The sequence below is a fragment of the Mustela erminea genome, chromosome 1, assembly GCF_009829155.1.
Source record: "Mustela erminea isolate mMusErm1 chromosome 1, mMusErm1.Pri, whole genome shotgun sequence".
Taxonomy (NCBI): Eukaryota; Metazoa; Chordata; class Mammalia; order Carnivora; family Mustelidae; genus Mustela; species Mustela erminea.
Genome location: NC_045614.1, coordinates 152,658,355 through 152,678,323, shown reverse-complemented (window position 1 = coordinate 152,678,323; position 19,969 = coordinate 152,658,355). Strand labels below are relative to the sequence as shown.

At 49.1% G+C, this 19,969-nt stretch overlaps 1 protein-coding gene across 7 annotated transcripts in view; it reads left to right on the top strand.

Annotated features, from left to right (window-relative positions):
* PXYLP1 (2-phosphoxylose phosphatase 1) overlaps positions 1-19,969 on the top strand; it is a 68,865-nt gene that overhangs the window by 39,272 nt on the left and 9,624 nt on the right. For all 7 annotated transcript variants that reach the window (XM_032347304.1, XM_032347263.1, XM_032347294.1 and 4 more), the window contains 2 exons: positions 13,021-13,179; positions 14,161-14,287. In XM_032347304.1, the coding sequence (XP_032203195.1) occupies positions 13,021-13,179; positions 14,161-14,287 (286 nt within the window). The remainder of the gene's footprint in view (positions 1-13,020; positions 13,180-14,160; positions 14,288-19,969) is intronic.

Below are 19,969 nucleotides of genomic sequence, written 5' to 3'. Positions count from 1 at the left end.
GAAGCATAAGGTGGAGCATCCTAAAAGTCAGTGTTTTGCAGAGGTGGAAAGCATGGCATGCAAACTCAGGAGCGTTGCTCTGTGAAGGGGAGAATTTTAGGCAGGTCGTCGGGCCTGATTCCATTTAAGGTCTCTTCAAAGTCTGAGGTTTTAGGAATTTTATCTTTTCTTGTTGACCCAGTGCCATGAGTATGTACAGCTTCGTCCTTCAGTAAATGTTCCCCAAGTTTCCACCATAGGTTAGGTCCTGGGCTGGGAGTTTAACCCCCCAAAGACTACAGGAGCTGTCTGTCTTACTGGAGGAAAATCATAAGCAACCCTTGGAATACAGTGTGTGATGTGCTAGGAATGGTAAGAGGGGATAGCATGTAAGGTGGGGGTGGGGGGGTGGAGAACATGGCTCTAAGGAAAACCCAGACTGCCTGGATTGAATCCTTGTCCTGCCACTTAGCAGATAGGTGACCTCACCCATGTTATTTACCCTCTCCCTGCCTCGGTTTACTCATCTGTAGAATGGGGATAACGATAGTCCCTATTTCACAGGGTTAGTAAAGGATTTAGTGAGCTCCGATTTCAAGACACCCAGAACAATGTCTGGCACGTAGCGATCTCTGTAGGAGTGTTGATTAACTAAAATGATTTAGGGATCCTTTACAGCAGGGTGATATGGGAGGAAAGAGGACAAGAAGCTAATCTAGTCTGAGAATTCACAGACGACTCCCCAGCAGAGGTAACATCTGAGCTTCGTCCTTAAGGGGTGAGTAGGAGTTGGTCGTGAAGGAAAGTGGGAGAGGCATTCCTGCAGAATGACATGGTTGTGCAGAGACAGAGTGAAAGAGAGTAGGACCCTGGTAGTTGCCTGCATGTAGCTATTAAGGTGGACAAATGCTGGGGCCACCTCCATCTCTACGTTATATCCTGAAGGCTATGGGGAGACCCTGGAAGCAGGGAACACACCAGAAGACGGATGGCTTGGAAGGACCATAGACCAGGACAATGTCTGCCCTGTGTGGTCTCCTGAGCACCTTGAGGAGAGTGGCTCTGGAGACTTTTAAAGAATGCCTGCTCTACGACCAAAAAAGAGCTCATTTTGTGCCCCTCCCTGCAGAACCGGAATTTTGGCAGGCGTGGGGACCCAGAAATCTGAACTTTTGACATGCTTCCTGGGCAAGTCTGATAAGCACAAATCCTGGGCACTCCCTGTTCAGAGGCTGATGGCAGGGTGAAGCTGGGTGGCAACTCAGGCAGGTTTCCCTCCATAAAAGGCTGAGGGGGCATCTTTAAAGTATTGGCCCTGGAAGAAGGATCTGTGCAGCCAAAGTGGCAGGGGATGCTGTGGGGCTCTGAGCCAACTGGGTGGTAGTGGGCTGGGGTGAAAAGAGGAGGGGAAGACCTCACCATGACACACAGGAGTCTGGCATGGGCAGTTCAGCAGATGCCTCATTCACATAAACGTCTCATCTCCACCGGGGTGAAATACACCAAAGGCTAAAGGAAATGCCCAGAACATGGCCTGGGAGGTAACCGTGTGGGGTTGACGGCTCCCTGGGTCTGGATAAGGCCCCAGCACATGGACAAGCCAGGTGTGGAGTAGGACAAGGGGTTGGAGGTGTCGATGAGGTGTCTGAGGGCTGTCTCAGTACCGTGTCGTGCTGGAAAGTGGTTTCAGGATCTGAGCCGAAGAGAGACCCTGCTGGAGGACTTTGTGTTCACTCTTCCCAAAGCCATGACCTGAGGAGACCATGTCTCCCAGCAGCCTGTGGATATCACTCCAGACCAAGGTTTTTATTTGGCCCAACTAGTGTTTTCACATTTTTTTATTTATTTACCAGTCTTTGGGAATTTAGGCAATTTCATGTAAATTTTAAGCCCCTCTTGAAAAACAAAAACAAAAACCAGACTGTCCAGCATGCCAAGACCCATGGTCCCTTCGGGGACAGTGCCTGGAGCCAGCAGCTGGGTTCTGGCTGCCCCTGTTGAGGGGAGTGCAAGCTCTTCCTTTCTCCATGGTCTCTGCTTGCTGAACCCTGTCACCTTGGGAGTTTGTGCCCCTGGTTACAGGTCGGAGGAAGAAGAGGACAAGGGAAAGATGAGATCTTGGCAGACCAGGGAAGGGAGGCCATGAAGGAGACAGAATGGCAGCAGAGAGGTGGGGCCCCAAAGGCGAGGGAAACAGGTAGGCCCCCGAGGAGCCTCGGCTTAATCAGCTCTCTGTATGTGTGTCTGTTCAGTAGGCACCCCAGCCAAACCAGCCTGTGTGTGAGTTGTGTTTATGTGGTGTGAGTGGTGGTGGTGTGTATGTGGTGTGAGTGCCGTGTGTGTTCAGTAGGTAACCCATCTGGGCCAAATTAGTGTGTGAAAGGTAGTATGGGTGTGGTGTGTGTGTATGTTCAATAGGCACCCCAGCTGAACCACCTCAGTGTGTGTGAGTTGTACGTATGTGGTATGTGAGTGGTGGGTGTGTTTAGTGTGTATGAGTGGCAGTGTGTGTATGTGAGTGGTGTGTATGTGGTACATGTGAGTGGTGTATGAGTGGTGTGTGTGTGTGTCTTGAGTAGTTTTCCTGGTACCTCTTTTCCCACAGAGCCAGCATTTTCCTGCAGCCCCCACAGCCCCCCCCCTTATATGCTGCTTTGAATCCCTTGTCCTCTGTTCTACCAAAGCTTTGGTAGAACAGTGTGTAAATTAGAAGAAAATTGCCTCTGAGAAGGAGAGTGAGGAGCCCTGAAAGATGATTGGGTGTTGTCATATTCACCGTGGTCATTCAGACCTTGGCTTCAGCCTGCTCTCCGTAGTTGGCTGTTGGCATTCACGGCTCCCACACTCTGCAGGCACCCTAACTCTGTGGTAGATGGCACCATGGATTTTGCTGAGGCACAAATTTGGATACTAACAGCCAGGAGTGAGCTCCTGGCTGCTGGGCAGGCCTGGCCCTGGCAGCCAGCAAGGGTGCTTTGTCACTCCTGCTCTTTATTCTGTGTCTGTTTTATGGAGAAAAGCAGGTACCCCAGGGCTATGTGTGAACTGGGGATTCAAGAAGATTTTAATGTTTTCATGGCAAAGGTTTGGGGGTGCAACTCTTAGAATGCCAAGGGTCTTGAGTACTGTGTACTCTATTATTTGTTTTTAAAAAAAACGTTTATTTAGTTATTTTAGATAGAGAAACAGTGCACAAGCAGGGAGAGGGGCAGAGGGAGAGAGAAACTCAAGCAGACCCCTGCTGAACACAGAGCCTAACACAATGAAGCAGGGCTCTATCTCAGGACCCCGAGATCATGACCTGAGCTGAAACCAAGAGTTGGATGCCCAACTGACTGAGATACCCAGGCATCCATGTGTACTCTATTTTAAAAGCCATGGTAAGATTCCTCCTGGGGTTTTATTTTGGTGAATTGGAGTCAGAAAGAATGAGGAATTAGGGCACCTGGATGGCTCAGTCCTTAAGCAGCTGCCTTCGGCCCAGGTCATGATCCCAGCGTCCTAGGACTGAGTCCCTCATCGGGCTCCAGGCTCAGCAGGGAGACTGCTTGTCCCTCTCCCACTCCCCCTGCTTGTGTTCCCTCTCTGGCTATCTCTTTCTATCAAATAAATAAATAAAATCTTTTTTAAAAATGAGGAATTAAATATGATGGCTTGCATTTTTTTAAATTTTTTTAAAGATTTTTATTTATTTATTTGATAGAGAGAGATCACAAGTAGGCAGAGAGGCAGGCAGAGAGAGAGGGGGAAGCAGGCTCCCTCCTCAGCGGAGAGCCGGATGTGGAGCTCAATCCCAGGACCCTGAGATCATGACCTGAGCCAAAGGCAGAGGCTTAACCCACTGAGCCACCCAGGTGCCCCATGATGGCCTGCATTTTTAACCTAAGAAGTTCTGTATATGATATCCTAATCTCATCATTATCACTTAAGTTTTACAATAGTATTTTGTTTTTATTTCAGTTCTTTTCTTGGAGGTTTATTTTCTGTTTGATTTCTGAGAGTTTTGGGGTTTTTTTTTAAAGATTTTTATTTATTTGACAAAGATAGACTTAGTGAGAGAGGGAACACAAGCAAGGGGAGCTGTAGAGGGAGAGGGAGAAGCAGGCTTCCCACTGAGCAGGAAGCCCAGTGTGGAACTCGATCCCAGGACCCTGGGATCATGACCTGAGCCAAAGGCAGACACTTAACAGCTGAACCACGCAGGCGCCCCTGATTTCTGAGAGTTTTAATTTTGCTTTTTCTCTGAATCCTTCCTGTCCATCTACCCCATAGAGTTAAATAAATATCTGTGAGTGAAAAAATTCTGTAGGTGTCAAAATTAAGTGTGACAGATCAGCTTTCGTCCTATGTTTTAAGTTCATGTTTTAGTTACATTGTTGGGGCAGAGTATCATGTAGCAGGCCCTTCCATGAGCTAAAAATGGACTTTTCTAGTATCCCTTGGGGGTGGGGAGGACATTGTTTCTCTCCTCTCTCTCTTTCCCCTTCTTCTTTCTCTCCGTCCCTCCTTCTTTCCTTCCTTCCCAGTTTCTGATCTTAGAGAATTTCTCCGAAGAATAATTAGACGAGAGGATAGAAATGTATGTTTAAAGGTATTTAGTGCAGCATTGCTTACAAGAGGCAAAAGGGGGGAAGGCAGCAGAGCGACCAACAGTAAATCCTCTTGCAGCCACTATGCTCTGGTTACACATACCTATCGGTATTCACCTGCAAGGTTGTCCATAACTAAAAGTACATACGGTATTTTACATGGGAATACTCGTGTGTATGTCAACAGTATCGGCAAGAAGGAAATCTCCCATTTTAGAGAAGAGGAGACTATTGGGGCTAGTTAGTAAAACAAGAGAATGTTAGTAAAAGTAGCCAGTGAACTCAGGGAGAGCATCTGCCTATGCCAAGACTGTGTGAGGAGAGGGACAAAATAGGAGAGAAAGTGGAAGGATGTTTACATTGGATTAACCACCGTGGAGGGGAGCCAAGGACACAGTGGGAGTTTGCCCAGGTGGAGGGAATTTGCTCCAACTGCACTGATGAACTTGGCCCCCCCCACCGGTTGTCTTGGCAACGGTGCACCTGCTCCAAGCTGGATGACATTAAAAAACAAAAAACAAAAAACCTGAGAAAGTCCACCTTGACCTGAGGTCAGTGGTAATCAGAGGTGGAGCCCCTGGTCTTGGGAGCAGCTCCGCCCCGAGGGGAGGGTGGCCCCGGGGGTTCCTGAAACTACCAGGAATGAGGTCTGGAGGGCGGAATCTGAATCTAGAATCTGAGGGAGCCAGGCCACACCCAGAGAGAGCCCTCCGACCATCTTCACTGTCGGCAGCCAGTGCCTCATGCGCCCCGCAGAGCCAGGCTGCCTCCAGGCAGAAGGGACCAGGAGTCATCACGACCCATGGACCCTCTGACCTGTCGGGCTTGGGCCGCAGCATCACATCATGCCCCTGCCTCTCTCGCTGGCTTTCCTGTGTCATCTAAGGGGTGGAACCCCACTCTCTGGGGGTGTCCTCTGGGGAACCTGGAAGCCAGCCAGAGCTCTGCCTCTCCCCCACCCTAGGCATCCACCAGAGGATGGGCTGGCCGGTCCATCCAGTCACCTGAGGGTGAGTGCCCCTCCCTCAGCATTGTCTTTCAGTGCGGGGGGCTTCCCGAAAGCGCACCCTCATTCCTGGCTGTGTCTTCCTCGTGATCCTTTCCACAGAAGGCAGATGACCAGCCGCCTTCCTGGACAGTTAGTTTGGTGGCTCCGTAGGGTTTAGTGCTCCCAAAAGATAGGCCTTTGAGACCCGGAAAACTTACTTGTTTCTTGAGGGGAAGGGAAATGATGCTCTTGGGCCTTAGTGACTCTCCTCAGAGCAGGGACAGAAGCACAGACACCTCGGGCAGGACATCCAGACATATGTATGCACTAAAATATAGACTGTGGGTTGTTCCGGGTGATAAGATTATGGGTGATTTTCACTTCTTTTTATACCTTAGTGTTGAATGACTATTTTAGGATGAACACATGTTTATGTGAGTTGTAAAGCTCCCTTTTGATTTTGGGGGGGGAAAAAAAATCTCCTATCAAGTGTGTCAAAATCAGAAACCTATTTCCAGGCACACTGGGTTGTTATCCTGAGTCCACAGATGTCCGCATCGTCTCGTGTGGCTTTGGGGGTTCCTGTGAGCCCTCAGAATGCAAATTCAGAAGCTTGTGTGTGCAGCCCTTTTTCAGGGTTGAGGAGCAGTAGCTTTTGTCAGATTCCCAAAGGGGAGGCAGGGGGGATTCAGGCTATGAGTTAAGGATGGCTAAGGTTTTTTCAAGTGGTTAAGGTTCTCTGAGTGGTTAAGGATGGCTGAGGTTCTTCTCTCAATTCTTTCTGGGGGCTTGTCCTTGGATTTCTCTCTGATTTCTAGTTTCTGTAATGATTTGGAGTCCTTGGGACTTCTGTCATCTAATCCAAAGGACTCTGTTTGGGCCAGGCCATTTATCAGTTGCTTAAGAAGACAGTGAGGTTTCCTGTCCCCTCTAGGAGGCCACAGCTGGGCTGAAGCTCAGGCCACCGTGGGAACCCTGGCCCTGTGCTCTGGCAGTCCTTGCACTGATGGCTCAGTGGCTGACGTCAGAGGGAGGGTCAGGCACAGGGGAGATAAGAGCTTGGGAACAGCCCAGGGCAAAACCTCCAGCCTGTTCTCTGTGCCAGTCCCAACCCCAGGAGCCATACCTCCTATGGTTTGCTGGCTTCCTAAATGGGACCAGGCTTATCACTGGCACCAACAGCACTTACTAGGTTCTTACCTAACAGTGGTTCACCATGAGGCAACAAGAATAAGGAATGAAGAATAGTTGAGAACAAGGAGAACAGGAAAGGTTGGTATTGTTTTGTGGCCCAAAGTGGATGGTTCAGAAAGGGTAGATTCAGCTGTTTGATCAATCTTGCCCATGTAAACCAAGTTTCTCAAAGTATGCAAATGTGGACTTGATTTCCACCTTGCAACCCTAAGCATGATTTCTCCTCCTGCCTCTAAAAGCAAATGGCCAAAGGCAAATAACAGAATGGATCTCCATTTGGTTTATATTTGAGAATTACTCACAGACATTTTTATATTCAGTGCAGGGCAGAGGCACGATGGACCTTTAAGACAACTCGGTGGATGGAGGGGCACTGAGGGAATTGTGGGAACTACCTGTAGAGCAAATCATTATTCTTTGGCAGGCCAGTAAAGGAGATGGAATTCAAGAGCCTTTGGATTATTGGGGGATACTGGAACTAGGGGTATTTTAGCATATAAGAAGGTGGCATCTTGGGGGCATCTTGTGGGCTTAGTCAGTAGAGCATGTGACTCTTGATATCAGGGTCCTGAGATCAAGCCCTCACTGGGTGTGGAGCTTAAAAAAAAAAAAAGGTGCCATCTTAGATAAGCTGAATGTATTTAAAGGAGTCAGAAAAGCTGCTAAAATTGGGTAGTTGAGAAGGGACAGGAGACTGGTCCATTGTGTTTCTGTGAAAGGTGTGGACACAGAGGGGCAGCATCCCTTCCAGAATCCGAGTTGAAGGGAGCACCTTCTGAGAGCCTGGAAGGAGCCAGAATAATCACTTCCATGGGACAGACATACAAATAACACTTTTTTTTTTTTTTAAGATTTTATTTATTTGACAAACAGAGATCACAAGTAGGCAGAGAGGCAGTCATAGAGGAGGAAGCAGGCTCCCTGCTGAGCAGAGAGTCTGATGTGGGGCTCAATCCCAGGACCCTGAGATCATGACCTGAGCTGAAGGCAGAGGCTTAACCCACTGAGCCACCCAGGCGCCCCATGCAAATAGCACTTCTTTATCCTTAAGAAGGGATACACAGCAGGCACAGCTCAGTGTCCCACAGGGGAGGTCTTGGGCCATCCACGACCCCACGCTGGTCGAGATGCCATCATCTTCGTTTTATGGGGGAAGGGCATGAGGCATAGTGAGGCAGGAGGATTTGCCCAAGGTCATACAGCTTGGAAGTAACAAAGTCAGGGCTCAAACCCACGATTGTGACTCAGTAGCCCGCAGCTCCCTACCACCTCCCTGCATTCAGAACCATGGACAGCCATGGCAGCACACATGACCGAGGACAGACTTTAGCGGCCCCAGAAATGACAAGTCCCAAGAGGTTACTACCGTCTGCTGGGAAGATGACCAGTCCAGCACTGAGGGTGAGGTAGGCCCTGGAGCAAGGGAGGTAAAAGGCACATGGTGGGGCCGTGCCTTTGGCCCCATGAGGGTCTTTGCTGACATGGTCAGTGATGTGACTCAGGCAGCTGAGCCAGCAATGGCGAGGTGAGCCAACACTTTTGCCTGTCGTGTTTGCCTTCACCAGGACACCTGTGGGTCCCTAACACCTGATTTGGATCTGCCAGGATATCAGCGTAAGGAGAGGAGGAGCTGACCACTGAACCACATAGGCCTAGGGACAGTAGAAAGTGGCCTATAGCCTCAAGTAGGGATGGCAGGAGGCCACCTCACTTCTTATGAAATTGCTGCTTCTACATAGGGAAACCTTTCTTTCCTCGAAAGGGCCCTCGTTGGCACAAGTGGCTAGACTTGGGTCCCTGTCAGTCAGTAAGGCATGGGCGGGATCTTAGAGGAGCAGCATGGTAGCCCTCCACCTGGCCACAGTGTTGGCATGGGGTAGGGGCGGGGAGTGCCCCTCCAGAGAAGGAAGGGAGGGGCGGTGATCTGATCCTGGGATGGGAGCCCCCACAACACTCAGGCAAGTCAGATTTGAGGCACCTGTGAAGGGCTTGCATACAGGCTAAAGCTAGTGGAGGAAAGCCTGTTGTGCAGGTAGATGTGTGTCGTCTGTCCTTGACCAGAGCCCTGATACGGAGAGATGAGCTAGAGACCCTGGGCATGGGCTTCGAGCCCACACCTAGCAGAGGGACTCTAACTTGTTCGTGTGCAAGTCAGAGCCTCCCTGGTAATGAGCTGGCAGCAGACACCTGGCTGTAGGATCACCTGCTGATCCTGTGGGTCACTGAGTCTGTCCAAGTAACTGAGGTGGCCTGAGGCCCAAGGCCACATAGGGGCTTATGGCTCAAGGGCCTGTGCTGTTAAGTAACAATCTGCTCCTGACCCAGGCCCTTGCCCATCTTTTCTCTGTCCAGTAAAACACTTCCTCAAAAGCGTGGAGCCCAGCACCTGGCTCAGAGTGGGCCTCCAGTTCAACAAGCCATGTAGGGCACCTACCCTGTGCTGGTCGGACGGGGAATATAAAAATGAAAAGATACAGCCCTGACTCCCTCGATGTTTGGGGTGGCCTGTTGAGCAACTGTGGACAACCCTGTTTATGAGTACTGTGTTGTAATCCAAGATGGCAGCAAGGACCAGGAGTCAGGGGGGCCAATGGAAGAGGGATGTTGGAGTGGGCTTCCCAGAGCGGTGACACCAGGATCATAATGGAGTTGGCCAGATTTGGGGAAGAGTGGTGGAATGAGGATAGTTAAACACAAAGGAGGGGTGTGCCCACCCTGTGGCAGCGGGGGCAGCTCCGAGCAGTTCAGGACAGTGAGAACTAAGTTGGGGGTGAGGAGTAGGAGGGTGGATCTGGAGGAGACGTCTTGCTTCCTGGCTTCTGTGCATCAGAAGCTCCCCCAAATGTCTAGCATCTGGAGGGCTCACTGAAGGGCCCTGTGTGGACCCACCCTGCATTCTGGTGACTCAGCAGGGTACAAACGGCATGGGGTGATCTCAGTAGCATGGGTGAGGCTGATCGGTCCAGATGCTGGGAAAGTAGTAGATGAAATCTTTCTGGATCGAAGGCCTCTGATTATCACCCAGTCTCTATCTGTCTTTTTCAAACCACTGCTTCCTTGGGTAGCACAACCACCCTCGTTCCTTCCTATTCCACTGGGCAGCTTAATAAAAATACCATTAATGGGGTAGCTTATAAACAACAGAAATTTATTTTTTTCCGTTCTGAAGACTGGGAAGTCCAGGATCAAATCACCTGAAGATTCAGTGTCTATGAAGACCCGCTTCTCAGAAGGTATCTTTTCTCTGTAAACTCAGATGGTGGAGGGCCAGGTGGGGGATTACTCTTTGGGGTCTCAGTTATGGGGATGCTAATCCCATTTGACCTAATCATCTTCCAAAGGCCTCCCCTCCCAATACTATCACGTTGAGGGTTAGGGTTTCAACATGTGAATTTTAGGGGGACACATTCAGTCTAGCAGTTCCCAAGTGGTGGCTCCCATAGGCCTTACCCCACGCCACGTGCTTACAGGTAAGCTTGCAAACCTGTGTCCCTATGTTCCTGTGTCACTCTTACGTTCACATGTCCTTAGCTTCACCTCTGCCTGGCCCAGACTCAAAGGAAATATGCCCGCAGGCATGGCCAAGGGGCCAGAATCTGGTACCATTTCAAGAAAGAGCAGAGTTTAGTACTGAGGGTTACCACACGGCCAGAATTGCTGGGTCATTAAGATGCTGCCTTCAGCCATATCCTTTTCTCCTTCCCTTGCTCTGACCCAAATCCCACAATGGTAAATTACCTCTGGACACCTGAGCTTGTGTTTTAGCAGTTCTGGCCATTTCCAGCTGCTGTGAAGAAAGTGGCTGTAGGGCCAACCAAAAGACTAATTTGAATTGGTGAAGGACCAGTTCTATAGCTCTGTGATGGTTGTTTTAATACAAGTAAGGAATGAAAATGTGCTGATAAGAGAAGTGTATCTAGATGTTCTGGAAAGACACGTTTATGTCTATACGTAGAGGAGGTATGTAACACGTGCTTACTGTAAATGTGTATGTATGTAGATCTGTAAAACAATATAAATATTTCGGGAGAAAAACAATAAAAAATACTTGTTCATACCCTGTTCCACCCATTCCCCAGAGGAAACCACTGCTGCATTATAATGGATGTCCTTATAGACATTTTTCTGTGTACTTACATAATAAACTGATGCTTATATATTCGTATATTTATAGTTTGTTTTTTTCTTATCCAGTAACTTGGTATTTTCACCTCGTTTCATTTATCTTTGATTCTTTTCCATTCTCTTTAACTGTAGCAGAATATTCCCAAAATGGATGTAACGTTCTGTTCTGTTAACGAGGGATATTTAGTCGTTGCTCTTTTTCCGTTACTACAAGCAGCCTTACAGCGAATCTCCTTGGCCACATAGCTTTGTGATTGGGATTGATGTCCGATGAGTAAATTCCAAAATGTGGAGTAATGGAATCGGGGATAAGGCACATACAACATTTAGTAGATACTGCCAAATGTTTACGGACAGTTTCTATTTCCACTCTTACCTGTGGTGTGGAAGTGGGTTTTCATACCCTTGTCAGTACTGCTATTATTATTAAAACATGATATTCTAGTCTGATAGGCGGGATCAGAGACTGCATTTAAGTATGAAAAACGTTGGATATCTTTTTGTATGTTCATTGCCACTGGCATTTGTTTTTCTGTAATCAGCCTACTCGTGTCCCCTGCCAATGTTTTAGTTGTAGGATCCCATATGTATTTTGGATATTAGTAATTTGTCTGTTATGTAGGTTGCAAATATTTTCCTTTCAGTGAGTAGATTGTTTGTCTTTTACCTTTTTTTATGACATCTGTTTGCCCAAGGGAAGTCTTAAGTACTTATTTGGAAAAATCTGTAGAAGGAATTAGGGAATTTAAATGGATTTAAACTGGTGGTTGGGCCGTTTTAGCTATTGTTCAAATGTATGTATATATATTCTGGTGGTTAATAAATCTTTTAGAAATTTAATGATACATGGGCACAACTATTTCTATACATTTCCTCAGCTGGTGGATACTAAAAATACAACTATTATTGCATAGAGAGTTCCAGAAAATCTGTGATGCTGCAAAGAGGTCCCTCATACATGGAAAAGTTGGGGACCATTGACCCAAAAGATGGACTTACATCTGCTTATAAGTAATTGATAAAGTCTATTAGTCAGGACTCATTTGGTTGAAAGTAATTAAAGCCCAATTCAAACTAGCTTAAGCAGCAAGTGTTATGTACAATGTATATGACTGGGACATCTAAGAGAGGTCTGGCTTCAGCCACATCTGAACCCAAGGTCTCCAAGAATAGATGTCCTCAACTCTCTCTCTGAGTAAGTCTCTGCATGTCTTGTTCTGCCTTGTCTCTACTCGGCATCATTTTCTCCCACTGCAGACAGAGGCTCTCTGAGGAGGGACAGGTAGCTGGGGCAGCCCCGGGTTTCTGTTCTTAGAGATTGGCATACAAAAGAGACCCTTTTCTAGTGTGTGCACAGTGCCTCTGTCAAGCAAAAGGAGACTAATTGCCCCATCACTGTCCTCATTGACTTGGTCACATGTCCATCCGCAGCTGGGGACAGGGACATGCGGAAGGAGCCGTTCACCCACAAAAAGAGGGGTTCTAGATGACAGATAGACTGCAGGGCCCACATATGACATCCGGAAGACTGGTGGGGAAAACCTGGCCTGGAGGCACAGGAATGAGCTTCGCATGGGGCTTCGTCCACCACCTCCGCCTTGGGCAGCTGCCTCAACTTCCCACTTAGCACCAGGCTCCCTCCTCTGTAACGTGGTCTTGTGAGGATTAATGAGTGATGCCTGTCATCGGGCTCCTGGGGACCTCAAGGTACAAAGCCAGTGATAGGAAATGAGATCTGTCCCCACATCTGGTACTTCCTAGGCACTCAAGAGGTGATGGTTTTCCTCTCTGGTATTTACTAGAATTCAAAGGGTGTTAAGAATAAGGTAACCAGGCTGCACAAAGTTCTTCCTTTACCATCGGAGCAAAGCCCCTTTCTCCAGGGTGGCCCACCTGCCTTTGCACAGCTCATTACTGGTCGGGAGGAGGTAATGGCCTTGAGAAAGAGACAGGGCAAAGTGGGGGCTCAAGAAACAGTTCCTGATGAGAAGCTGACCTCTGGCTGGACTGAAGTCCACCCCAGTGCTGAGGGAGGAGAAGAGTTACTCGGTGAAAATCCAGCCGTGCTCTGGGGCCCTGGGGCTGGCCTGGTACCCTACCCCCCGGTGACTGCACGTGTCATGACCTGCTTTGCTTCCCTTGCAGTCCACCTGACCCCAGTGTCCACAGCTAAAAATGGAGTGAGTAGCAAGAGTCGAAAGAGAGTCATGCCTGAGCCGGTGACTGAGCCCCCCGTGATGGACCCCATTTACGAAGCTCTCTTGTACTGCAACATTCCCAGCGTGGCTGAGCGCAGCATGGAAGGTAGGCCTGCCTGTGCCGCCCAGTGTGGCACCTGGACCCGCACCCCTCTGGGGACTAGTAGTTCTTCAAGCAGCACAGCGTGGTAGGAAGGGACAGGTGGCCTGGGCTCACACCCTATAGCTGCTCACACCCTGTAGGCTGTGCCCTTGAATGAGTTCCCAGGTCTTTGCTTCCTCATCTGTGAAATGGGCATAAGTAGCAGTCCCTACTCACAAGACTGCCCAGAGGCTTCCGTAACTACTCTGGAATAGCACATGGCTCACGAGAGACCCTCTGCACACATTCACCCTCATGTTTTCTGTTGAGATACCAGAGATGGAAAGGCAGGCTTTATGGACTCAAGGGCGTCACCCCTGTCTACCCCCCTTTCCAGTAAACTTTCTCAGGGCTTTGGACATCCACAGGATGCGGGCTGCTCTGTTGGTATCTTGCAGTAAAGGTGTAGCAAAATAGGATTTCTGTGTTGACTTCTGTTTTTTTTTAAATGTATCAAAGAATGATATTGAATATTTTTATCATACTGTGCCCTGATTTGTTTTATGGACCTTTATTTTATTTTTTTAAGTAGGCTCCACACCCAGTGTGGGGCTTGAACTCACAACCCTGAGATTAAGAGTTGCATGCTGTCGACTGAGCCAGTTAGGAGCCCCTGTTTCATGGAGCTTCAAAGCAGAAGTCATTGTTTCCAGCCCTTCGTAGGCCTCCCCCAGGCTGTGGATGTGAGAGGGGCTGCGTGAATCATCGGGACCCCATTTTACTGGCTGCTGGCTGCCAGCTCCCAGCTACACTCCCAGAGCCTCCCTGTTACTTTGGGGGCAGGGGTGTCTGAGACCTAACTAGCCCTGTCTCCGTTCCTCCACCTGCCTTGTGAGCACCCCCCTCCATGGCACCCTGCTGCCATGCTCATCCGTGCTCTTCTGTGGAGTGGACAGGGTCCATACCTCCTAAATGCTAACCAGGCAATCCGCTCCTCTCCTACAGGTCACGCCCCACATCATTTTAAGCTGGTCTCCGTGCATGTGTTCATTCGACATGGGGACAGGTACCCACTGTATGTCATTCCCAAAACCAAGCGACCAGAAATTGACTGCACTCTGGTGGCCAACAGGTAAATTGCACTTTTTCTACAAGTTGTTTTTAAGAATCTGTTTTCTCTGTCCCAGTCAAAACACTGGCTGGAGAATAACAGAAAAGGGGACTGAGCCACACTTGTCGAGCACATCCTGTTTGCTGGGAGCCTGATCTTCAGAACAATCCTGCGTGTTAATTGTCATTTCCCAGTGGAGAAAGAGGAGGCCCAGAGAAGCAAGGACAGCTGTATAAGGCCACACAGCAGAGAAAGTGAGATGTGGGTCCAGGCCAGCATGAGGTCTCCTCTCCCCTCCTGTGTTCTACAGTTTGAGAAAGAGCTGGGACACGGTGCAGTGAACACTGGGCCAGATGTCCTCAGACCCTGGGGCAGCTGTGGGGTTTGGGACAGCAGGGAGGTCTCTTAATCTCTGGGCCTCCCCCCTCATCTCTGCCATGGGGATGCTGCCGTGGACCGGTGCTAGGTCAGGAGCGAGTGAAATGATAGAGGCGAGCGTGCACACCAGCTGCAGAGTCATATACATGATAGAAGAGAGCGTGCACTCCAGCTGCAGAGTCATATACATGGTAGAAGAGAGCGTGCACTCCAGCTGCAGAGTCATATACATGGTAGAAGAGAGCGTGCACTCCAGCTGCAGAGTCATATACATGGTAGAAGAGAGCGTGCACTCCAGCTGCAGAGTCATATACATGGTAGAAGAGAGCGTGCACTCCAGCTGCAGAGTCATATACATGGTAGAAGAGAGCGTGCACTCCAGCTGCAGAGTCATATACATGGAATTCCACCTTTTCATTTTTCATGAGGATAGGAATAGCACGTCCTTGGTTGAGAGCCCTTAGGATGAAAAATAATCCAACAGATTGCATATGGAAAAGGTACGGTTCTAAAACGAGAGGCAGGGTTGGCACTGAAATGATGGGCCAAGCCTCAGCGCCGTGTCCGGGGGCACCTAACACCCCTCACAGGGCAGACTGAATGAGCGGAGGAGACGGAGGGGAGTGCTCAGTGAGGAAGATGTCATGCAGATGGGATGTTTCTGGATGCCAGCCTGCCCCGCGCAGGGCCAGTCTGGGGGAACCGTGGGTTGCCTTCCTGTTGCCAAAGCCCTGTTCCTTCTAGTGGTTGGTGGTGTGAACCCCAGGGAAGGGGTCTCAGAGTGACTCTTAGCATCTCTAGGCTTCTCACCATCCAGGATTATGGAGAAGAGAAAGTGAACCCTTGAATAGAAACACATCCTGAACTAGCATCTGACTGTAGGCTTTCCTGTGCTCCTTTCCTGCTGGAGGCCATAGAGCTTGCAATCTGGGTACTTGTGTCCTTTCTATGTTTAGGAAACCTGGGTACATGTCCCAGTGTCCCATGGGTCAGAAAAGTCTCTGGGTCGAAGGCCACACAGACACTGGCTTTCTTCCTCTGACCTCTAGCCTTCTGTGCCTGCCTTCCTGCTGGGACCTTCTACTCCTGCTCTGGCCCCTCTCGCCAGCCGCCTACCCCTTCAGGCCTTTGCCCCTGCTGTTTAGCTTGCTCGCCCCATCCCCACGTGACCCACTCCTACAGCTCCGCAGACGCTCCCCTGAGATACTGCCGCCTCGGGGAACCTCTCCTGGTGTGTGAGGATGGCTTCTCTGGTTGTATCAGGCACTGCCACTAATAAGGGGGATTACAGCAAGGGTCTCAGAACAAAATATTTAATGACCAGTCCTGAACTGGCCTTAGGATTAGAGCAAGGATAGAGGCTCCTTGCTGCGCTGGGGATTCATCCTCTGGTGGCTGGATCGGGGGATGGTCTGGAGTGTCCGGGACAGCAGGAGGACAGGGGGTGGGGTTCAGGGAGGGCAGCTCAGAGAAGTGGCTTTGCTCCACCAGCACAGACCGTGGGTATCTGCTCTTTGAATTGCCCAGGAATGGATAGGCCAAAAGGCCTCTTGGTTGGCCAGATTTGGGGGAGCCTCAAGGACTCTGTGGACAGTACCTGGCAACTCATGGCTTCTCTCCCCTTTCTCTCACTGGGCTTCCCATTCCCAGATGTGAGAATTCCAGTGGCTTGGTTCCGACCGGGGGTCTCTCCTCAGACCAGTCGTGTCCCTGAGCACCTCGAGGCTCTGGAGGTTACCCAAGCTGTTCCTAGAGAAGGCGCCCATTGGGAACGGCTGCCCGCCAGCATGCAGGGCCTCCCCTGTGCACTTCGATTCTTTTTGTGTCTTCTAGCATGATCGCTTCTGCCCTTCCCACACCACGAGGCTCCTCGAGGGCATTGTGTCTTGCTCCTTTATCAATGGTGCCCTGCCCAAGCTTGGCATGAAATAGTTGTTGGGCTAGCTTGGTTGCAGAGTGAATTCAGGACCTTCGTGAAAATCATGAGTCAAAATGACCAATCAGGTGCCTCATGATAGATTTCAGCCTCTGCTGTGGAACCCTCTGAGGCCCTTGTAACATTTCTGATAGAGAGCAAATCCCTTCACCTTTGTGAGCCTCAGTACTCCGTCCTGGAATGTGGGGAAAGTGGTCCAACCCTGATCACAGCCTTGTGAAGTCTAACTAAGGGGAAGGACTAAAGCACTGAGCTGGTCATACTGAGAGGTGGAACCATGATGGTGTTTCATTTCTTACAGTGGCCTGCAGGCTTGCTGGGCCTGGCCTCCTTCCTCCCCTGCAAGGTCGCGGTCATGAGGCCAGGTCCCAGGGCCCCTCATTACGTCACAGCCATGGCAGGATCCCCTGACATGGCCATTTTTGGAGTTCCAAGTTGAGAGACACAGTTCCTGGGGGGGATCAGCTGCTCTGGCTACCTCTGCCCTCATTACCCTGGCCTTGATCTTTTGACCTACTTCTATTTTACTGCACATTCTGTGTCTTTAAGAGCTGCTTGAAGACATCGGTGGAAAGAGGAGAGAGTGTGCTTGTTTAATTACTGTCCTTTAGTCCATCTTTAAAAGCATAAACTTGACTTGTCCTTATAAATGCACACTTAGAGTGAGCAGGACTCCCAGGACGTGGCGCCACTTTGGGCTCCTGAATCCCCTGGGACTGTGGGGTCTTGGTCACTAGCTGCGCCTGCTGCCTTCCCAGGAACTAGTTCAGCTTCACTAATCATTAATTTTTATGACCTCTGAAAGGCCATGGGTCCTAGAGTATGCCTGCTGCGCTAATCTAGTGAGGGGGTATCTGAGCCAGCAGGCCAGGGTTTCAGTGAGCTGAGAACGTAGGAGCTGACGTCCATGCAGGTTGGTGGCCCCGGTGTTTCCCTTCATGGTGACACGTTCCGTGACTCTCCCAAGTCTTTGCAGTGGAAAAACTTTGAATGCCCTGTGCCTCATGACAAAGTTTTCCTAGAATGGCGTTTAGCCAGCAGTAAGGTTATTAGTCATAGATATACCATGTTTATTAAATGTAAAAAATAAAATTTGCATTCACGGATATGAATTAGATACTCTTTTCTACATCCAAGGAAGAAAAGAATATTCACTTCAGTCTGTATTTATTCAATACATTTTATTTTCAAACACCTGTTATGCATCAGGTATTGTGACATGTCGTGGGTCCACGTACCAGGAGATGGGATGTGGGCCGGCACCTAAATAAAATGAAGGAGCCTGGGGGTGCCTGGGTGGCTCAGTGGGTTAAGCCTCTGCCTTCAGCTCAGGTCATGATCTCAGGGTCCTGGGATCGAGCCCTGCGTCGGGCTCTCTGGTCAGTGGGGAGCCTGCTTCCTCCCCTCTCTCTGCCTGCCTTTCTGCCTACTTGTGATCCCTCTCTCTCCTGTCAAATAAATAAAATCTTTAAAAAAAAAAAAGAAGGAGCCTGCCCTGTACAGATCTGGCAGAAGAGTGTTCCAGATAGCAGGAACGGCAAGTGCAAAGATCCTGGGGCTGGAAGAGCTGCTCAGTATGAGAACAGTAAGGCAGTATGTAACCAGATGGGAGGAGGAAGTGGGAGAGCAGGAGGCTAAAGATTCATACAAGAGAGGCTGTTCCTGGGCACCTGGGTGGTTCAGTGGTTTAAGCCTCTGCCTTTGGCTCAGGTCCTGATCTCAGGTACATTGTCCTGCTGGGAGATAGGGGTTCATTTGAGAGGTCACGCTTATGCCATGGGTGACTGGTATCAGAGCCTATGGAGCAAGGGAAGGCTAAAACAGGGTCCTGGCAAGCACCAACCTAGAACGTAGCACAGAGAGAAAGGAGGATCCTAGGAGGAGACACGGTGACTTTGCAAACAGGAGGCGATGTTAGGAGAGTTAAGAAAGGAAAAAGTTTGAAGAAAGGATGAGGGGCTGTTAATCTCAGGTAGTGCACAGAGGTCCAGAAAGCCAACGACCAAGAAAGGTATATTGAGCTGATTTTTTCAGAATTTCATTGCATTAATAATATAAATTCTTTCACATAAATTCTAAAAATCTATGGTATGAACTCATTCCAGTTTGCAGCCATGTAAGCTTTTTTGAATTGTGTCTTCTGATAAAGAGTATCACTGGTATTATACCTCTTCTCTGTTTTAATGTTCTGGCAGGACTCAGTAATTGCTCCGGTTATAGCTAAAGCACAGTAAATTTTCTCGTGGCTGTATAGATGCTGTGTCAAGCTTCGTGGCACGGAGGGATGTAAATGATGTGTACAGAAATGTAAATAAAAACTCTGGAAGTGAATTGTATGAAGCCTTAAGATAGTAGCACCTTTAATTCTTTCAATTTTCAGTAGGCAAGTAGATTTCCAATAAGTCTGCAATGACATGAGTTTTTCCTGGAAAAAAAAATTCATCATGACAGACATGATCATCTGTGTTAGTCAGACTAAGGCTAGCCTTTGGTAAAAAAGAGACTGAAGAACACATTGCCTCAAATAACAAAGTTTATCTTTGCCTTGTGTGAGGGTCTGAGATGAGTGATCCAGGTTATATGAAGTGGCTCCACTTGGTCATTTTAGTCCCCAGGTCCCTTCCAGGTCATGGCTTCCATCATGCCCTAGGGATGTCTACATGACTGAACCTAATTGCTGCTATGTCTACCTAGGAGGCACTGGGAGGGAAAAGAATGCATGGGGCACCCCAAGACCTGAAATCCTAAACCCAGTAGAGGGATACATCCTTCCATTCTATTAGTGAATACCATGTAGGGCCTCAGAAATGGGATCTAACCCATTTCCCAAGAAGAGAATAGATTCTTTTTTTAAGATTTATTTGTTTGAAAGAGAGGGAAAGCACACACAAGTGGAGGAGGGCAGAGGGGAGAGGAAGAGAATCTCCAGCACATTCCCCACTGAGCATGCAGCCCAACATGGGGCTCCATCTCAGGGCCCTGAGATCATGACCTGAGCAGAAATCAAGGGTCACATGCTTAACCAACTGAACCACCCGGGTGCCCCAGAGGAGAACAGATTTTAGCATACAAGTGTTAAAGAAAAACCAGAGCTGGACAGTAGTTAGTAGCAGTCAAAACAGATTGTATTCAGGAACTAAAGCAGTAGGGGAAAAGAGATCTGCATGTAGAACTGGGCTCAATTCCAAATACAACATGGGCAGTGGGAATTTATAGCCAAGGAGCAGGGTGGAGGTCAGTGGATGGAAAATGACGGAGAGGAGACCTCCAGGGTGAGGAGATTGCTAAAGGCAGGCCGGGGTGAGCACATACCACCTGGGGGATGAGGAATTTTTTTTTTAGATGAGGAAGTTGATCAGATACCAAGAGTGGGAGATTCTGGATAACTC